This window comes from Citrus clementina, unplaced genomic scaffold (assembly GCF_000493195.1).
Source record: "Citrus clementina cultivar Clemenules unplaced genomic scaffold, Citrus_clementina_v1.0 scaffold_5, whole genome shotgun sequence".
Classification (NCBI taxonomy): Eukaryota; Viridiplantae; Streptophyta; class Magnoliopsida; order Sapindales; family Rutaceae; genus Citrus; species Citrus x clementina.
The window spans coordinates 7,004,589-7,026,387 of NW_006262201.1; the positions used below are offsets into that span (position 1 = coordinate 7,004,589).

The 21,799-nt window shown below is 33.9% G+C and overlaps 1 protein-coding gene and 1 pseudogene across 1 annotated transcript; both read right to left on the reverse strand.

The window, feature by feature from the left end:
* Positions 1 to 3,104: 3,104 nt before the first annotated feature.
* Positions 3,105 to 4,199, reverse strand: LOC112097833. Its single transcript, XM_024183419.1, has one exon. It carries the CDS (start codon positions 4,197 to 4,199, stop codon positions 3,105 to 3,107), a length of 1,095 nt encoding a protein of 364 aa, XP_024039187.1.
* Positions 4,200 to 5,374: 1,175 nt separating this feature from the next.
* On the reverse strand, positions 5,375 to 8,101 carry LOC112098418 (annotated as a pseudogene).
* Between the last annotated feature and the right edge of the window lie 13,698 nt (positions 8,102 to 21,799).

Sequence of the window (21,799 nt, forward strand, 5' to 3'; positions counted from 1 at the left end):
TACATTAACTTGATGTTGTCATATTCGACATTTCAATTATGCAAGCAATCTTCAGTGAACATTACGTCTTTATTGAATAATCTAAATGGATAGTAAATCTAGAGTTTGTGAGTTTTAATCTAAATCAAATCTATTATGACTCAATGTATCTTCCTGTATTCGTACTAGTAATGCAGGGGATTATTTACTCTTACTCATATTAGTGACTGAGATGTTCACCTCCATCCAATTAGAGAAACAGTGACTGGATTCCTATAAGGGGACTCTTAACCATATTGTGAGACTACCAGTTCACCACTCAGACCAAAAATCTTTGTAATTAAATCCAAAGGTGAAGATCTATGCTTATTATCTATTTAACGGCTAATATATAATTATTTATTTATTTAAATATCAAGAGCTATGCTTGTAAATAAGTTCAAATGTGATGAGCGCAGCCTCACATCTGTATATTACTCATCAACTCTAACCTTTTTTAACTTTATATACTTTTTTTTAATGTTACTTACGCTTTTTTTTTTTTTGGCTTTTTCGTCTCTGAAAAAAAAAAAGGTAGGGGTTTAGACTTGAAAATATCTTAAAAATCAAACAATAATTTACCCAATTTTTTGAAGCGAACTGCCAAACATGTTCTATTAGACAGTGATAAAGTAGTTATATACATTAAAAACGATATTTTTTACAGAACGAGATTATCATTCAACATTTTAAAATATGAAAACATGTGGAAGATGTTGTAAATTGATTGAATGAAAATATCCCAATGAAGTTTAGAAAATTTGGTACTTGTTATCTTATCGAAAGTTTTCTAAATTATATGACTGTTTAAACTTAGCCCCTCCTGGTACTGCCACTGCTTCTACGTGAAAGTCATATAAGTTTGTGTTAGCTGCCTATAGATTGAATAACAATTTTACTCAGGAATTGTAGTCCATTATAGCAATTTGATTGAAAGTGCGGCTGCACTAATTTTCTGGATGAACTTCCCTACATGTTTGTTCTCATATGACCCAGAATACTACTATAACAATTGTGTTGGAAATTATTCAACTGGGTTACTACTCTACATCCCCACCAAAATTTAAACAGTCGACATTGTGGAAAGAAACTCATTTCGCCACTAGGCTTTTAGTGAGGCTAATTTCTCTGAATTTGGACAGAGTAGATTTCTAAGCTAATGCTTGGCAGATCTCTGGGCGATACTACAAATTGCATGTACAATGAGTCTTAATAAATATAAACGATTCTCTGATATGATTCAAAACATCACTACATGCATAAGTTAATAAGAAACAATATCATAAGATTATTTATGTATCACAATTTGTAGTTGTACCCTCTGTAATGAAATTAAAGGTGCAATCAGCAAGTGAAATGAAGCGAGAAATGTCCACGCATGAGGCAGTTTTTCTAGAAGATTGATACCTCTTTAACGAGCAAAGCATACCAATCCAAAGCTAGCCAAACCACAACTGCTGGTCCAGGGCTTAAATGGAGTACTTCTACGCATTAAATAGTAACTAAAACACAAACTATATAAATATATACACACACCTACCAGAAAATTCAAAAAATAGAGAAAGGAGTACAACTATTCCAGTTTGTAGACAATATTGCAATCATGGCATCAGTTGTAGCAAATCCTTGAAATCTACTAAACAAAACAATGCTCTGCCTCATGAATCAATGTTGAATTACAGTTGAAATTAAAAGTCTAGAAGGTGTTGTTTCCCTCTTCGATTTTGCCTACACAAGTAAAGGGAAATAAGAATCATAAATGAAAATCAGCATTTACAGTCAAAAGAGTTTTTTCAAATTGGTTGAAAAAGAAAAGTGAGCCACATGCATTGCTTTTGTTTTTCAAAGTTGGCACCAAAATTGCAAGTTGTAGAATATATGACTTTTGACAATCCTGCACCAAATGAAGAAAAATGAAAAAGGTTAGCAAAATTTGTCAAATTGACAGATAGGAGAATTGACAAATTGCAAAGCGGATGGTGCAATAGTGCAACGTTTTTTGCTATAAATAGAGATGCATTCTTCATTTGTAAATCATCCAAAAAATGTTAAGCTTATAAGTTTCTAAGCTTTTAATAGAAGTGTGTCTGGAGAATTTATCTTTCTTGCAGAGTGTGAGAGTACTGGGTATATTTAGGTTTCTGGGAAATGAGATTCGTTACTCAAATATTTATACTATATTAATTGTTAAATAAACAATTATTCTTTCTTGCCTCCGTGGATGTAGGTTAAATAATTGACAAATATTTGTACTATATTAATTGTTAATTACCGAACCACGTTAAATAATTGTGTCATTTTATAATTATTTGGTGCACTTGATTCTGCATTCCGCGCACAACATACAGTTCTAATTATTAGATAGATGTAGAATGTTCTTTCTTTGTTTCTCTGCTGCAATGTGCAATCCCACTCTGTTTGGCTACTCAAATCGAGTCTATGTTGAGACATAATTTTGACATTAGAAGCAACCGCAACTAGTTTGGCATTTGTACGACCCTTTGAAGGTTTTCAAATTAGGCAACTAAAGTATGAGTCATCAGATATGATTAAAACTCACCCAATTCAATCCATCAGATTCCGTAAGGATATAATTGGATGTCATAAGGCCACCCCATATCCTCAAAAGTCCGTAGCCGTTGTCTCAACTCTGTCTGAGGCCAATGTAAGTCCAATTTGCACAAGCTCTTTATGCACCATAGCTCCTCTGGAAGTTTTCTCAAGTAAGCACATGGGTTGACAGTTAAGCTTTCAAGTTTTGGCATTGCTCCAGCCCCCATCGTCCACTCATCTAGTTATTACGGACTATTGAATTTTGAGCCTCTCTAATTTATTTCTACTGCATAGCGTTTCAATAAGAAAAATAAACATAGGCTTCTTATTACAGACCAACTCTGCCAACATTCGAACTGTCCGTGGTTGGCCCAACCCATGGCAGTTCCAGCTTAAGGTACTCATTGCTCTCGGTGGGCCTGGAATACAGGTCCCACCGCTAGCCCCTTTTTTGGATTCACCACCATATAACTCACATCCACCTCTGCACTCCAGCCCCATATCAGCCCTTCTTCTTTTAGCTTCCTTTAACACTAGCTCTTTCTCCCCAGACCTTTCAACTGCTTGAGTAAGGTCCAGCCCATTTTCAAATGAACCACTTCTTTGCCCTTATCAATCCGTTGACTGCTAGTGGCCTGAACAACTGGCAATGCTTGTAAACTCATTATATTTTCCATAGAATCCCGCCCATCACTCCCTATATTGTTGGAAAATTTCGTATTATTGGAAATTCCTGATTTGGAGGCATTCATCTCATTAACCACGGTACCACTTGAGGAATCAGTAAAATTTCCAGAATTAGCCACACTTGCTTCTGGCAGTTCCGAGCGTAGCCACCTTTCACTGGAGGACATGGCATTCCGACGAGTTGGAGCCTTCATCTCTGGCCCATATGACCTTGTAATATCAGCAGCATCGCAATCATACAACTTCGGACAAAGTTTTTCTGAATGCCCAAGGAGTCCACAGATGAAACAAAAAGTATTTAACCGTTCATATTTGAATTCAACCCAGAACCAATCTCCTCCCTCCTTCTTTAGTCGCAATCTTCGCTTCAGAGGTTTCCTGACATCAATGGATACCCTTATGCGCATATAGTTTCTCCACACTCCCATGAGATTATTAGGATCTGAAGATTGAAACTCACCAATATAGTTACCAATATTTATCAACACTTTCTCCGAAAGAAACCCAATGGGTAAATTGTACACTTGAATCCAGAACGAAGTGTGGAATAAAGGAACCCTATGCGGCTGTTCATTCTCCCCCAACCTCTTTAAAATTAGAATATGTTGGTCGAAGGTCCATGGTCCCGAATCAATAACACGCTTGAGGTCAACTTCATGGAAGAATTGGAACAAGAAAAGAGAAGGTGATAAATCTTTGATGCACACTCCCTTCCCTGGACGCCATAATGCCGCCATAGTATTCTTCATTGCCGGAAAGTTTATCACCTTATCAGTTAAAAACCGCCCCACCAAGTAGAATCTAAAATCAGTCAACCCTGCATTTCCAGTGGCAATATCCTCGCTGTGGAAGACAAGACCATCCTCATCTTCCTCCCCAATAGAAAACTTATCATATGCGACATTCATCTCATGCTCCCCTGAATCTCTATTGGTCGTCATAGTACTCGTAATAAGCAAGAAGTATACCTATCTAGCCGGAAGTACCCTAGAGCAAACTTGTCAGAAGGACAAGACAAACAAAGCTTGCCGGAAGTACCCTAGAACCTAGTTGTTTGCATTAAAAATGATATTTTTTGTGGTGTTTATAATGAGGTTAATTATAATTCAACAATTTAAAATATGAAAACATATGGAAGATGGCCGTATTTAAATTGATTGTATGAAAGTATTTCAATGAAATTCTAAAAATTTGGTTCTTGTTATCTTATCGAAAGTTTTTTAAATTATATTACTACTTGAACTTAACTCCTGCATTGACTGCTTCTACTTAAAAGCCATTCAAGTTTGTGTAAGCTACCTATAGTTTGAACAACAATTTACTCATGAATTGTTGTTCATGACAGCAATTTGATTGAAAGTGGGGCTGCACTAATTTTCTAGATGATTTTTTTCCTACATGCTTGTTCTCATATGATCCAAAATCCTGCTACATCAGTTGTATTAGAAATTACTCATGTGGGCTACAATTCTGCATCCCCACCAATATTTAAGCAATCTACAGAAACATTTCTTGAGGAAAGAAACTCATATCGGCACTAGGCTTTCAACGAGGCTAATTTTTATGAATCTGGATAGCATAAGATATCTCTCCGATACACGTACTACAAAGTGTATGTACGTTGACTCTCAATAAATACAAACGATTCTCTGATATGATTAAAAACATCAGTGCATGCATCATTTTAATGAGAAAGAATATTCTAAGAACGAAATTGAACGTGCAATCAGCAACTAAAATGAAGCCAGAAACAGAAATGTACACGCATGAGGAAGTTTTCTTAGAAGATTGACATTTCTTTGACTAGCAAACCATACAAGTCCAAAGCTAGCCAAAACATACCTGCAAGTCCGGGGCTTAAATGGAGTACTTCTAAGCATAACACATTAATCAAAACACGATACACACACACACACATACATACCAGCAAATTCAAAATAGAAAAAGGAGTGCAACTGTTCAAGTTTGTAGAAAACATTGCAACCATGGCATATATTATAGCAAATCCTTGAAATCTGCTAAATAAAACAATGCCCTGTCTCATGAATCAAAGCCGAATTAAAATTTAAATTGAAAGTCCGGCTGGTGTTGTTTCCTTCTCCAGTTTTGCCCACATAAGTGAAGGGAAATGAGAATCATAAACTAAAATGTTCTTTTACAGTTCTTATTAGATAGATATAAAGGGATCTTTCTTTGTTTCTCTGCTGCAATTTGTGGCTATCCCACTCTGTTTTGCCACTCAAGCTTAGTCTACGTTGAGACATAATTTTGACATCAGAAGCAACCTCAATTAGTTTGGCATTTTTATGACCTCCTTGTACGTTTTACGATAAACATAAATCTACTGAGAAAGTGGGAAAAAAAAGAAAATGCATATAAAAGTATGAGTTATCAGATATGATTAAAACTCACCCAATTCAATCCATCAGATTCCGTAAGGATATAACTGGATGTCATACCGCCACTCCATATCCTCGAAAGTCCATAGTCTTTGTCTGAACACTGTCTGAGGCCAATGTAAATCCAATTTGCGCAAGCTCTTTATGCACCACAGCTCTTCTAGAAGCTTTCTCAAGTAAGCACATGGGTTGACAGTTAAGCTTTCAAGTTTTGGCATTGCTCCAGCCCCCATCGTCCACTCATCTAGCCAATACATTGATTTCAGGTGCAAAACCTTAAGCTCCGGAAAGCCACCAGAGCCAACACAGGACAGCTTTCTTCCTAAATACGAGTTCTGCTTCAGTTTAAGTACTTGAAGGCATGGAAGCTTTTCTAGCGTTGGCATGGGATCCTCCTTTAGCTCAGTATTTGATAAGCTCAGATGGGTCAGACTTGGAGGAAACTGGTATTCAGACAGGACCATTCGTGAGGGCTTCCTTTCATTCACCAGTTTCAAGCATTCAAGTTTGTGGAGTTCGCATAGGCTTTTGGAAACCCCAGAATGATAGCAACTCAAATCTCCACATATCCGAAGAGTTTGAACATTAGGTAGTCTGCCCAAAATATCTGGAGTACAACTATTAGGGTTTAAGGCCGATATGAAAATGAGATTTTTCAGAGAGCTAGAACCAAAGTTTAGATGCATGAGTTTTTCCATCTTCCAAATATCCTTTGGTGTTTGATCTACGTAGCTAGATGGCATTTCTAGTGTCTGAAGGTTTAAAAGGGTGCATAGCAGGGAAGGAAGACATTTGAGTGATGGGATATTCAATTTCAAATACTTCAAATGGAATAAATTCTCTAATCCGGGTGGATATTGGTCGAGAACTGCAAAACCCATGTTCAATACCCGAAGGTGTTTGAACTTTTTCCAAAAATTCTCGCAATCTGTCAGAGCAAGATGTTCGCTTTTCCAAAATGAGGTACCGTTTAGCAGTTCCCAGTGATATCTCTTCCAAGTTGGAGTACAGTCTAACAAATCCCATCTTTTCTGCCACCCAACGTAAAGCAGCATATACATAACTTGGAACGTAACACGCTTTAATTGTGCCGCCGGCTCTTATCTTACCCACTTGAATGAATCCGCTATTGCTTAATTCTTTCAAGTACTCTTCAACCATTCTCTAACTGTTGTAATTGCCCGGTATCAAACCTTCAGCTATCCACAACTGACATAATTGCCTGGTAGATATCTCAATGCTTGGAGGGAAGACACACAAATAGATGCAGCAGACTTTCAAGTGAAAAGGCAGCTCCCACACAGAATGAATTTGACTCAAAATTGTCGGAATCGCTTTCTGTCCAATATAATTTTCTAATGGCGTATTTCCATAGTCTAGGATGAAAAATTGCCAGGCTTCATACTTTATTCTAATCAATGGTCCTCCAACGAGAACTGAATCAGGCTGGATCTTTTCTCCGTTTTGCAATTCGAACCAAAAAAGCGTTATCAGTACTCTGCTTCCATTCTGATTATCAGGAAGAAATTCTACAAGATCACTCCATATCTCACTGTCATCAAGCACAATAAAGTACTTCTTGTCTGTTAGGTAATCTCGAAGAATAGATTTCTTCAATTGATAATCTTCACCGATAATTACACTAACCCGAGATGGAGGCATCACAGAGTTGATTATGTCATCCAATATCTTGCCAAAATCGTAGGCTATAGAAACCCTGACCCAAGCATGGCAGTCAAAATAAAACTGGACATGGTTATTGTTGAAAGCATCTGCAGCAAAAGCAGTCATATCAAAGCCACTGCTGTCGAGAATTGCAACCACTGAAAGCCGAGGAGGGCCCTCAATCAATAAATCAAACAACTCCTCTCTGCCCCTTTCAAATTCACTCTCATCAACCCGAGGTTGTCCCTCAATCAATAAGTGAATGAGTTTGTCCCTTCGTTCACTGATATCGAAATCATTGTCGCTGGGTGGAAGTTGTTCCATCCGATTTCTAATGTCAATGATTTTACTGTGGAGTTCAACAAGATGAGCCTTACAAGTAGTGCTTTCACTGTTTTGCTGCTGCATGATGTTGATGAAGAAGGCGTCAATGGCTTCCTCGGGTTCTTGGACAAAGTAATTGATGTCCTCCAGAATTTCCAAAATGTCTGGTCTGTTAACATTTTCTTATGAGTCCAAGAGTTGCCAAAAAGGCAAAGATATCCTGGCTTTATCGAAATGTTCTCTAAAGAGTTGAATCAGATGAAGAGACAGGTCGCCTTCATAGTTCCCCAGTTGTAATAATTTCAGACTCCGTAAGAAGGTCCTGGAAAAGAGGGGTTAAATTTGTTGAATCAGGCAATGTTAACGGGCCTTTCAACTTCTCACAAAATGGTCGGAGGTGGACGTCCATATCTCCTTCCCTCTGTAGTACTCAGAGGTATTGTTATTTGCTTCAAGAAATGTTCAAAGGATTGGTTCTATCTCAAAGTGGTTGGTGGTGTAAAATTAAACACGAGGTTAGTGGTGTAAAATTAAAAACCATGGTAGTATTTGCAAGGGATGTGCCAAGAGACTGGCTAAGTGGCTGATTTCCACAAATATGACATTATTGCTCATTTTTTCGCCAAGAGACTGGAAGAGTATATTTCTATTATTTATATTTGAATACGAAACCATAGTTGATTATTATGAAATTTTTTAACATTATTGATAAATTAAAATTTAATTATATATTAAAATTATTTATTATTGATTAGATAGATTTTATACTGTTTCTAAAAATTGTTTAATATTATTCACAAATTAATATATTTTATTATATATTTAAATTATTTATTACATATTAAATTAATGTTATATTATTTTCAAAAAATGAAAAAAGATTTTATGTACTAAATTAATATATTTTATTATATATTTAAATTATTTATTACAGATTAAATTAATGTTATATTATTTTCAAAAAATGAAAAAAGATTTTATGTACTAAATTTTTTTTTCAAGTTATTGGCCTTATACTGTCATTAATTTTAATAGTAAATTAGATCAATTGATCAAAATATAAAATATAAAAATTATCCAAAATTATTTTTCAAACTTTTGATTATTTTATTTTTTAAAAAAACAATAGGGATGGCAATGTTAAAAACCAAAGAGAATACATCCATGCCGTTGAAATAAGTTTTGCGTTAGATTGAGCAACTCATTCACGGACAAAACATGGGGTACCATGCTGGACCCTTTGAGTTTTATTGGGACCAGTTGATTCCTTTTAATTTTGAATTTTAATCTTTTTGTGTTGGCAGCCCCTTAACCTTGAGCTTGAGATAGCTTGAAACAATTGCTTTTTCGATTAAGTGGACCCAATTGTCATTGACTATTCCATGTTTGATCCATTCAATTTGAGCAATAGTGATCTTATGATTCTCATCCGTATTGCTCCAATTTTTTTAAGAAAACCAAGTGGATTCTTTTTCTCTATGTGAACTTACCATGTTTCTAAAGAAATTTATCTTTTCTTTAAATGATTTATGAGAATTTTAAATTTTGTTTATTGATTGTTACATTATTTATATTAATTACGCTCAATTTATTTTTTAAATGCATGAATAGCATTGGCATCTTGTTTATTGCAAAAATTTATTATATAATAATAATCCATTTATCTAACAAACATGTGGGATCTATCAAACTTTAGTGGTAATTATTGCATTACAGGATTCATAATAACAAAAAACAAAAAGATAGAGATCGCTAATTTATTTTTCTCTACTTTACGAACAAAAAATAGAAATAAGAACTGTTCAACTTCTTTTTTAATTCAAAAATGAATCTGCCAAATAAGTTTTACACTTTTATATTTTCATAAATTGAAAAACAGATAACCAAAAATGATACCAAACATACCTTTAATTGTCCCACGTGATTTCTTTATTAAGCGTATATTCATTTTACTGCTTTAAGTGTTTTAATAATAAAAGAAGTTGATCCTCTCTCTGTTTATAAAAATAACTTTATTTCAAGATTACCACTAAACTCTTAAGTAGAATTAGTGTAATGTCAAAAAAGAACAATACACTTTACCATCTTTAAAGATAGAAAACTATGGATTTTTGTCTTTAAGAGTATATTGTGAAAATCATAGAATTCAATTTCTTGACGTATATACTTATGCATGCATGACAAAAGTGCATGACAAAAGCATAAATAGATAGAAATTAAATTTGCAATCAACCTTAAAACATAAATGGAGAAAACTTATCAACTTAAATAGGCTTGCTTAGATGTTCTTCTCTTATATTGTGTTTACTTGTTGGAGTGAAAGTAAGGGGTTTGGATTCCTTCTACTCCAGTACTTATTGCTTATTTAAAGAGGAAAATGTGAGTCTCACTCCATAAGTCCCACTCAATTTTGGAGTGTGGAGTGGGATTCCCACTCCCATGGAGGAGGTGGGAGTGGGAATCTACTCTCACCTCTTCTTTTTTTATTCTTCTTTTATTAAATATAATATAATTATATTTATTAAACTAATAATGTCACAATTACTTAAAAACAACAATATTATATTTATTTAACTAATATTATTATAATATTATTTAATAATATTATATTTATTAAAAAGATTAATATTAAACTTATTAAATACGATATTATTATATTTTGTTAAAAATAATAATTTATTTAATGTAAGTTAAATTATTTTTAAATAATATTATTATATTCATGGAGAATTAATAATATTACTATTATTAGTTTAATAGCATTATATTTATTTAATGTTAATAATTAATAATAAAATAGTTTATTCCAAGAAAATATTAATTTTGTACTATATTGTTAATAATAATCTTTCATGTGTTGCTCTTATTAATAATTTTTAATTTACATAATTAAATAAAAATTAATAAAAAATTTGTGATTTATATAATTAAAAATATTATTATTAATCTATGTAATTAAAATTAATAATAGAACAAGCAGTTTATTTTATAAATATATTTTTTTATTCACTTTATAATTAAAAAGTACAATTCTTTAACTAAGAGTAAAATTATAATTTAGAATAATTTACTCGTATTCCAAGACAAAATAACATATAAATCAGCTTCTAATTCCTTTTCCATGCTTTTACTCTAGTATAAGTAAACAACGTTCTTTAGTATAGTATAGTATGAGGGACAGAGAATAAAAGTTAAAGACTTAAAGGTGATCCATTTTCTTTATAAAATGCTCTGTTGAAAGCCAAACTTCCTTTGGCTAATTAATTTAGAAGTAAAGCAAATAATAAAGTCCTAGATGTCTTTTGAAATTAGAAATACATTTTATATTAGTAACTTTATGTGCTTAATTAAGATATTTGATAGATTATAGACCTAAAAGGCATGTTATATTACAAAATAGAGCCATTAAAGGAAAAAAAAACGGTATTTTTGACGTCCAATAATAATTGGTAATTAAAATCCTGAATATTTGAGCTGTTAAAAGCAAATATCAAAGAATGTAAGAGTGATGCAAAAACACAAAACTATTAGTTGATCTTGATTTTCCCACTTTATTCATTTTCGTTGCTTTTCAAAAGAGATTCCTTTAAACCTTCTGGTGTCTGCAACCCCTGCTACTAGTATAAATCTCCATCCCACATCTACACTACAAACAAGTTGATTGCAATTGATGGATCAAAAATATAATAGGCCCTGTCAAAGCCTAAGAAGTGGTGGATAGACCATTTAGAATAATCCTCCTCAGTGACAAGACTTCAAAGCCCAAAAGTACCCAGGTCCTGAGATCCTATCCTAAGACAAGCCACCTAGGTGGCAAGAGTTCAAAGCCTAAAAGGTATCCAGGTTTTAAGATCCTATCTTAAGGCAAACCCCCTTAAATATCTTCCAAGGTGGCAAGGCCTTAAAACCCAAAAAGTATCGAGATCATAGGCTCCTATCCTAAGACAAACTACCTAGGGTAGTCCTCCTAGGTGGCAAGGCTTTAAATCCCAAAAGACTCTGATATCCTAGGCTCCTGTCTTAAGACAAACTACCTAGGTTCAAAGTTTCTATCATCCCAGAGTCTTAGTAAAAACATCCTAAGGTTAAAATCTTCTTCCATTAATTTGTAAACAAGCTTGCATATCCATATGTCAATTAACATGGGCGTGAACAAAAAAATGTCGCTAGATGTCACAAGAACAATGACACTTGTCATCAAAGTAAGTAGGACTAAAGTCAAATCAATTTCGCCTATAAAAGCCCTCTATTTTCACTAAAAAGTAAGGGAAAAAAGAACTTAAAAGGAAAACACTGACTTTCTCTCTCTAAATTTATATTTCCTAGGTAACTAACTTGACTGTTGGATGGTTTATGCTAGCAATGCCGGCCCTTTGATTTCAAGAGCAGAAAGCTACCAAGTAGTTATCCTAGCCAGAATGGTTCCCATGTCAGATGCAAGAGTGCCTAAGTCAATTCTGGTGGAAGTCAAAACCTTCCCAAGCGTTAAGTAGGAAACATATGTGATGAGGATAGACGAGCAGAGCTCATGGATGGATCCAATAATCTCATACATTTGAGATGGAACATTACCGATAGATAAAACGCAAGTAAGAAGGCTCAAATGCTAAACAACTAATACACATTAATTGATGGGGTGTTGTACAGACAAGGATATACATTGCATTTCCTCTAACATTTAGGTAATGATAAAGCATATTATGCGCTGAGGGAGATTTGTGAAGGGATCTACGAGAGTCACTGGGGGGAGGTCTTTAGCATTCAAGGCCTTAAGGAAGGATATTTCTAGCCGATAATGCGCTAGGATGCACAAGAGAAGACCAAGCATTGCAAAAACTATCAGGATTTCGCATACTATCTAACATAACCAACAGAGAAGCTCACCATAATGTCCTTATCATGGCATTTGGATAGTGGGGGATTGATCTAACCGAGCCATTATCAAAAGGTAAAGAAGCAATTACTCACACTATTATAGCAATCGGCTACTTTAAGGAATGAGGTATTCACTACTAGAAAAATGGTCTTTTGTGACACTTGTCTTCTGATACTTTATTATAAAGTATTAGTAATTACATGTATTTGGGGCATTTTCCATGTTTAACAGATAAGTATAACAAATTGCTAATACTATGGTGTCAGTAAATTAAATATCACAGATTCATGACACTAAAATATTAGTAGTTAAAAAAATAAAATTTTAATTTTGTATCTAGTAATAATCGAACCGAAGACCCCTAAGCCATAACCTTTTGATTTTAACCGCTATACCACTCGGCCACAAATTACATATTTGAACTTATAAATTAATAAATAAATAAATATTAAAACTTAAAACCTAAAAATTTTTCATGTATGGTCTGTGTGAAATCTAAAACCTAAAAATTTTTGTTAAGTTAAAAATCTATCTCACGGCCGCCGAAGCTTTCTTCCTTCTCTCTCCATCCCTCTCCCTCGCTCTCTTTCTCTCTCTAAAAATGATCTACCTTGAAAGCCGCCTCCGTCAACACCTTGAAAGCCGCCATCCTTAAGCTAAAACATCCCTGAAAAGAACCCAGAAAGTGCTGTGAAGAATTTGGGCAAAGCTAAGGTTTGAAAGTCCGAATCAGTGTTGTGGTAACTCTTTGTCTCATTCTCTATTCTCATTGTTTAAGTATTTATCTGTTAATTGATTGATGTTTATTGAGTGCAAATGAGAGCTTGCACTTGTTTGGAAATCTAGCCGTCTAGGGTTTTTGTTGCTTATAATCTAATTCATTGTTTAATAAAATAAATAAAACGCAATTATAGGTGGAATTCAGTTTATTAAGTGAAACAAACTATTGACGTGTAATAATTGTTAGTAAATACTATCACTATAGTGTCATAATATTTTGTGATACTATGGTGAAAGTAACTTTTAACAAGTGATCATTATCAGTAATTACTAATACCATAGTGTCATAAATCTGGTAATACTATAGTAATAGTAATCACTAACACCAATTACAAGTGTCACTATTTTTCTGACTCCCAGATTACTGACACAATTAACAAGTGTCAATGAAAGTAATTTCTGACACTATTCTAAAGTCAGTAAAGACCATTTTTCTAGTAGTGTATGGATTTAGGTTGAATACAATTTGTTAATTAAAAGAATAATCGCAATCGACAATCATGGGTTTAGTATGTATTATATATTTCGTTTAATGGTGTGTATGAAAACCCAAAACCTAAAATTTTCTTAAGTAAGAATCTCAGTTCTCCCTCACGACCTATAAGCCCATCACTCTCTCTCTCTCTCTCTCTCTCTCTCTCTCTCCCCTCTTTCCAGCTAACAACCCAAAACTTATTGTGAAACCGCCATATGAATCGTTCAAAGCTCATTAGTTAGCTGGTTATTGTGAAAAGTAAGGTTATTGTTTGCTTTTATGTCTAATTTTACTTTAAACATGGGGATTGATGATATTCAAGTTGTTGGACACTTGATTTTGAGGTGAAAGATTAATTAATAGTTTATGAAATTATGCTGAAAATTTGAGGATTGATATACTGTTGTTGTGAACTTGGTTGTTTCCGAACTTGACTAAATGACTTTAAAATCATTTGAAAGTTTGATTAAACTAAGTTTAAATGAGAACATTTTAGTTCTGGAAATTTTGGAATGAATTGGGTTTATATTTGATTTTGAATGGATTTCTCAATATGGTTGGTTGTTGTCCAATTTTATTAGAAATTACATATGTACCATGTTTGATATTGCAAACGTATAGTCTAACAGAGTTAGAATAAGCTAAAATTCGGATAAACTACACTTCTATTTGCATACTTCGAATCTGGAAAATTTTATTTTAATTGAACTTCTAATTTATTTTTAATGATTTTTCAAACTCTGCTGCCTCTGCAGTAACTTCTTTTGACAGAACTGTTCATTAATCTTTGATCCTATCAAACACCAGCCTAATGATATCGGAATAGCCTCAAATTTTAATATGTTGTTGACTTATATGTCCACTTAAAATCTGGAAAGTATCATTCTGATATATTTAGTATTTTAAATTTGATAAATATTCAAATACCTACTGCTACTTTTACAGTTTCATATGCAATTTTAACTTACATAGTTTTATCATGTGAGAAGCAAATGTAGAGTTGTCCAAATGACTTGGAAATTTTGTTTGTGGTGCATTGACATGTCTAATTATGTTTTGTAAGTTTCATAGCATTCCAAATTGAATTAAAGAAAATCTTAAATTCAAGCTGTCAATGTTTTCTATTAAATCTGATTAGTGATAAATCTACTAACTTGCAGTACTTTTCAGGAAAAAAAAATGTGTCAACACTGTGAATTGCAATGGGAGAAGAAAGTACCAAAGGCATAAATCTTTTTTCATTATATTTGGGACTATTCTTAAAGGTTAGTCTTTTCCTTTTTTTCTTTTTTATTTAAGGTAATCATATTCATTTTAATTTTAATTACAATCAATTTGGCACTGTTAGACAACTCGCACCAACCAATCCAACAGCAAATGAAGATAACATTTTTGAAATGCATTCAGTTTTTGACAATAGCAAAAAGAAAAAAGGAAAAATGATACTAGTTTAGGCTTTAGGAAATTTGCATCATCATTCTTGCACTGTAGCTGCCTCTATCTCGGTGCTCTCGAAGAAGTAATCTTGCTTGATTTTGCGTGATAGTTGATACAAGTCCGTCCTAGCCATTGCAAAATTGACACTAAAAAGGTTCTAGTTTTTCATACTGTAGTTTGAAAAGTCTGCAATGTTTGCTATGTTGATGCCCCATTTGAATGTTGGAGCCCAAAAATGAATGGTTTTAGGACCAGCCGGGTGGTTCCAGAAAGCTAGGAGCTTGTTAGCTATTCTTTTTAATTGAACTAATTTAACTTAAATATTAGCCCGATTATTGATTTCTATGGTTTGCGATTGATTTGAGTTTGACATTCTTGTTTTGTGGTGGTTTGAGTTTGACATCCTAGTTTAAGACTTTGAAGGCTTCCAAGAAATGATTTTGGATGATGAGCATATGAGTAATAGTTTGAAAATTAATTTACTGTATCAAATATATACTTAGTGTAGCATATTAATTTTAAGAACTATGGATTATTCCATGAATATTCTAGTAAATTGTTATGTTATATATGCATGTCTTAATATATAATAATTATATTTTAAAGTTTGTTTTTTTTCCCTTTCTAGGTTTAGGAAAAATGTTTAAAGGGATTTTGGGTTATGATGTCAATCAAGTTAAAGCAACATTACTTGTGAGTGGAAATATATAATGATTATATTTTTATTCTACTTTTTTTTATCTTCTTAAAGTTTTATAATTAGGAAAAATTAATGAATACTTAATTACAATTTAGGGTGATATTCTTTAAATGGTTCACATGAATAGATTTAAGTAATATAATAAATCTCATACTCACTTTTTAAAGGCTTAACTAAGTTTGCAAATATTATTTTTTTTAGTAGTAATAATTTTGGAATGAACTCTCAAATTATTGAAATATTTTATGTCCAAACTTTATTATGCCTAATATAAATATGGAGATTCATAGTTATTTTATGCCTAGTTTAAGGAAACTGCAGTTTGAGGACTTATTTTTTGCCTTGTTAAATAAGCTTTTAGAATGAATAAATTGAGGAAATGAGTGGTGATTTATTTATAATAGAGCATTTGTCATAGCTTTTAACCATGCACAAAAATCATTTGGTATATGTAGATAGAGTAACATGCTTGTGCTGAAAGTAGATATTACATTGTAAACTTCTTGTCTGCTATAGTTTGCTATATATATAACCTTTACCAAAAGAGAATAATAGTTTATTTATAAATAGCTTATGAGTATTTTTTCTTTCGAACAAAATAATTTTATTTCTGTTAATTGTTGTTTCTCTAATGGTTGGATATTGGCAGCTAATTTTTCTTTTCTTTTCTTTTCCATGTATTCATATGCAGATTTGATCAATGTGTTTAAAGTGTTTATTCCTCAACTTCACTTGTATCCTAACCCATACAGTCTATTGAATGGAGAAGCTGCTGGTGTGATAACGCAATTATACTATTCATATTCAAAGAGTGAAAGGCCGTCATCATTCTCAATTTAGCTTCTAGATTTATTAAATTTAGCCACAAGTAGTAGGCATTTGATTGGATGGTAGAAATTTTATGTATTGAATTTGGATTATTTAGTTATGAGAGTAGGATATCTCATATTTTGGTTATTGAAGTTGAATTTGTAATATATACTGATAATATTTAAATGTGAAATGAAAGATTTTGTGATATAAATCAATTTCTTTTTGTTATTATGTGGTGCCTTTTAATTTTACCAATAAATCAATAGGCAATGATCCAATTCAATTTTTTATTTTTTTAAAAATAAATTAACTAGTGATACCATGGTAACAGTAATCATAGACACTAATAAAATATCAATAACTACTAACACTATGGTGTCATAATATCGGTGATATTGTAGTAATAGTAATCACTGACACCACTTACAAGTGTCACTATTTTTCTGCCTAACATATTACTGACACAATTAACAACTATCAGTGAAAGTAATTTCTAACACTATTCTAAAGTCAGTAAAGACCATTTTTCTTGTAGTGCTTGCCTCTCAATAAGATCACAGAGAAAAAGACAACCAACTTTATTTGGAAGAATTTTGAATGCAAATATGGAATATCTGATGCACTTATAACAGATAATCGAAAGCATTTGAATAATAGCAATTTTAGGGAGTTTTGTGAAAAGTTGAAGATTGAATCGAGATTCTGCTCGTCTGCACATCCAGAAGCAAACGGGCAAGTCAAGGCAGTGAACAAAACACTGAGAAGCTCTTAAAGATGCCACTGGGAGAAAAGAAAGGTTTGTGGGTCGACGAGCTTTCTAATATATTATAGGCTTACAAGATTGCTCACAAGATCACTATGGGTGAAATACCGTTTGCCTTAAATTTTGGTGATGAGGCAGTTATTCCAACAAAAATTGTGATGATCACACATCGAATGACGTACTTTGATGAGGAGGAAAACAACGAGCAAATGTATTTGAACTTAGATTTACTTGCTGAAAAAAGAGTGTGCATCAGCAAGGTTAATTACCTATTAGTAGAAAATTACCCGCTATTACAACTAGAACGTATGAATATTAGCCCGTTTGGGAGTGTGGTGAGGTAGATGGGTTGTCAAAGCTCAGCTACTAAAGTGTTACCAAACACTTTAGTAGCTGAGCTTTGGTAGCTTAGCAAATTTTTTTTTTTTAATTTCTACTCCACAGCTGTACCTTTTAATCCACAGCAGCTGCAGCTTAAAAGCTACAACACCTCATTCCCAAACACACCGATTATTTAGAGATGGAGATTGGTTAGAGTTAACCAAAATAATAGAGGTTCGACCAAAGGCAGGGCCGTACAAAGTTTTGCTAGTAGTTAGACCAAAGGCATATAAGTTGGCCTATGCGGATGGTTAATTACTCAAAAGATCCTGGAATAATATAGAACATTTGAAGAAGTACTTTTAGTAAAAAAAATTGGTAATAAGTTGGTCGCCAATGTTAAGCAATCCAGCTTTCCTTAAGCATTTTTGTTTTTGTAATTCATTAGCTATAAATAAAATGTTTGCGAAATCCTTTCAGTTCTTGTTTTGTTGAAATTTTTTTTAGGCAAGTAAAAGGCTTTAAGTCTTAAAGCCTTTTTAAGACGAGACAAAAATCAAAATTTGCCTATGCCTACTCGACGGAGTTGAAGCGAGCAACGGATTCCATACAAAATTTTTTCTGAGGCAAGTATAAGGATTAAGTCTCAAAGCCTATTCGAGGTAAGACAAAAGTCAAAATTTGTGTACGCTTGCTCAAAGGGATTAAACGAGCAAGCTATTACTTGTGAAAATTTTCTAAGAAAGTATAAGGCTTTAAGTTTCAAAGTCTTCTCAAGGTGAGATAAAGGTCAGAGTTTGCCTACGTCCGCTCGACAAAGTTGAAGCGAGCGGCCGATTTCTTACAAAAAATTTTCTAGGGCAAGTATATGACTTTAAGTCTCAAAGGCCTCTTTGAGGTGAGACAAAAGTCAAAATTTGCCTACGCCTTCTCAACAAGGATTAAACGAGTAGACAATTACTTGTGAAAATTTTGTAAGGCAGGTATAAAGCTTTAAGTCTTAAAGCCTTCTTGAGGTAAGACGCCAGTTAGAGTCTGCTTACACCTGCTCGACAGAGCTAAAGTGAGTAGCCGATTCCTTACAGAAACTTTTCTAGGGCTTTAAGACTCAAAGCCTCCTCGAGAAGAGATAAAGATCTAGTTTGCCCTACTTTCGCTCGATAGTAATAAAGGTGGAATATTCCAAGGCAAATAAAAGAAGCTTTTGGAAAATATTCTTAGTATTTAAAAATAGAAATAAAGACAAAAATCTTAAAGTAAACCATTAGCACATGGACATTCTTAATTACATTTAGGAAGATTTATGATCCATTTGTCAGGAGCAGGATCCGCTTGTTCAGGGAGCATTTGGAGGTCATCATTAACAGCAGGAGGAGGGACATTCTTAGTAGCTTTAGGAATTTCATCTTTTCCTTCATCTTCTTTAGCTTTTTGTTCATTTATGTATTTGGTAACTTTAGCTGCTTACTCATCCATCTTCAGCTTGGGGTGTTGCTTCTTGAGGACGGCCATAATGCACTTGTAAGAGAGTTTGAGGCCAGCATTATAGTTGTCATCAATCTCTTTTTCTAGAACCTTGACCTAACTTTGGTGAGTTGACTGCATATATTTTAGTTGGTTCTCAAAAAGGGCTCTCTCATGGGCAAGTTCTTCTCTCATATTATTCAGCTCCTTCTCAAGTTGAGTTTCTTTCCCATCGAACGGAGATGCTCATTCCTCCAATTGTAAGTTCTTGACGCGGAGTTTCACTCATCTTTCTTTGGTAAGTTTTACTTTTTTCTTCAAGGCTTGATTGTCTACTGAATTTTCTTATCGTAATGAGCAATTTTCCAAATTACCAAGCATTCATCAGCTCACCAAGTGTACGACCCTCCATGTCCTCAAAGTTTTTCTTCTTGACTAACTTCGCATAATCATTGTAGTACGTGACCAAGTGGTTTGCTCGTTCATATGGTAGTTAAGATTCTGATTTGGCGAGTGGAAGAGAGGTGATAAGACTTCTCACTAGCGACTCTACTTGCTTTATCCGCTTTAGGAAAAGAATGGGGAAAACTTTTAAAGGAGAAATCCACTGAATAGCCTCAACTTTTTTCATCAGTGTGGTGTCTTTGCTTGAGCTTTCAAAAGCTCCACCACTATAAGGACGCTTCCTCTTCATTGCTTTAATTACTGCTTCCTTCATGTTCTCTACCACCGATAATAGTTGCGAACTCACTAAGCTGGTCACAGATATTAGGTCCCTACACGAACACTAATTAGAGAAGGCGAGCTCGACTCTCTGTAGTTGCATACTTTTGATCTTGTAGACCATGCTTCAGACGTCTGCAGTAGGACGATAGGATGAGTGAAAAAAAAAGGTAAAAAAGTAGGAAAGCATGTCTAAGAGTTAGCAAGCAGCTAAGAGATACTACGAGCTGGTAATAACATGGAGTGGAGAAACGAGTAGGAACATGTATATTCCTTTTATCTGTAGGTGTTATCTAGCCCCAATTACCCCCAAAAAAGAAGAATTTGCTTTTCCAATTTCCATCCCAAGTAGGGATACTTGTTATGGGTTTCCTTTTTTTAGTGCTCGACATTAAGTAATACCAAATCGTGTCTTTCGAGCTACTCTTTAGCTAGTATAGATGCTTTATCTCGTCAACCTTGGGCTCGCCTTGCCCGTACATATTTTACAAGATGAACTGACCAAAAAGCACTTTCCATCTATTTGGGTTTAGTTGACTAGGCACCAAGTTTATTCTTCCTAATACTTGAACAAAATAAGGCTGCAAGGGAAGTCTAACCCCAATCTAAAGCACTCCATATATAAGGTAATATATTCCCTAGGGGATGATTAAGAGTGTCTTTAGGACCAACCACTTTTAGGATGACGTCATTAAGTATGCTGTAAATTCTCCTACGCTTATCTAAGTCACTTTTTGTTGTACGGCACTTTATTTCATCAATAGGACAAGACTTGTCTAGAGATCTGCTACCGATCTTCCTTTTCAAGTCTCGGTAGCTCCGTGTATTTTAAGTTGAGTGAGTAGAGATGTCCGCCTGGTTGCAACAAATTAGTTTCCAATTTTGATTTGTTTCAATCTCAAAAGTAGAAACTGAGGGACTAGTGTTGGGGAGAAAAAAGAGGGAGCATGATTAAAAACGATTCCGTGCAAATCATTCTCTCTTCGATATTAGAGTTAATAGCTAGCCCCCTCAGGGGATGATCTAAATGAGCTCATAAACAGCCTGCTTTAATCATTATGTAATAGGCAGGTTGCTCTGCAAGCCTGCTCACATGAGGCATGCTTGCACAAAGATCTCATGAGAAGAAACTTAAATCAAGTCAATCTGAAGAGTTGGTCAAGAAGAGCATGATCCTGATCAACTAATAGCTACTCTCCCTTATCTAGGAATGAGAGTCTCAATTCTTTCTAAGAACCTCGGAAAATTCAAAATCAGGTAAGTTTTTCTCTCTCTTATCTCTTTCTCTCTCTTCTCTAAGCTTTTCTAGTTTTTCTGGTAGTTTCTTTTAAAATATTATTCGAAAGCAATTAGAATTAAGCCACAAGAGTTGTTGCATAACTTTTTTCCCAAAAAGGTCTGATTCCTAACTTAAGCATTAGATGTTTCACTGGAAAACATCTGGCATCTCTCTAACTGTTTTTGTGAACGCAAGTGAATTTCGCAAGAAGTGCTCGTGGTCGCTAGTGTCTGTTCGAAAAAAGGAGGTGTGAGTAAGTACCATTTCCCATCAAAACAAATTTAAGTGTTGGCATGGACACCTGATCGCAGCAAAATCGACTAGATTTCTGCATCAACAAGGATAAGAAAATGGAGCTGAAGTGCTAAATTAGCTATTGAAGAAGAGTGTCACTTGATCACAATCACGTTGATGCACAACTGTTGAGTTTTAAAAAATGTATATTTATAAAGGAGAAAATCGTCATTTTATACTCCAAGTTTCACTAACAACCCTTACTTTTCTGTATTTAAGTCTCTTGTG

What these genes read in the sequence shown, in the direction of transcription:
- LOC112097833 (XM_024183419.1), bottom strand. Translation starts at nt 4,199, where the DNA reads ATGACGACCAATAGAGATTCAGGGGAGCATGAGATGAATGTCGCATAT.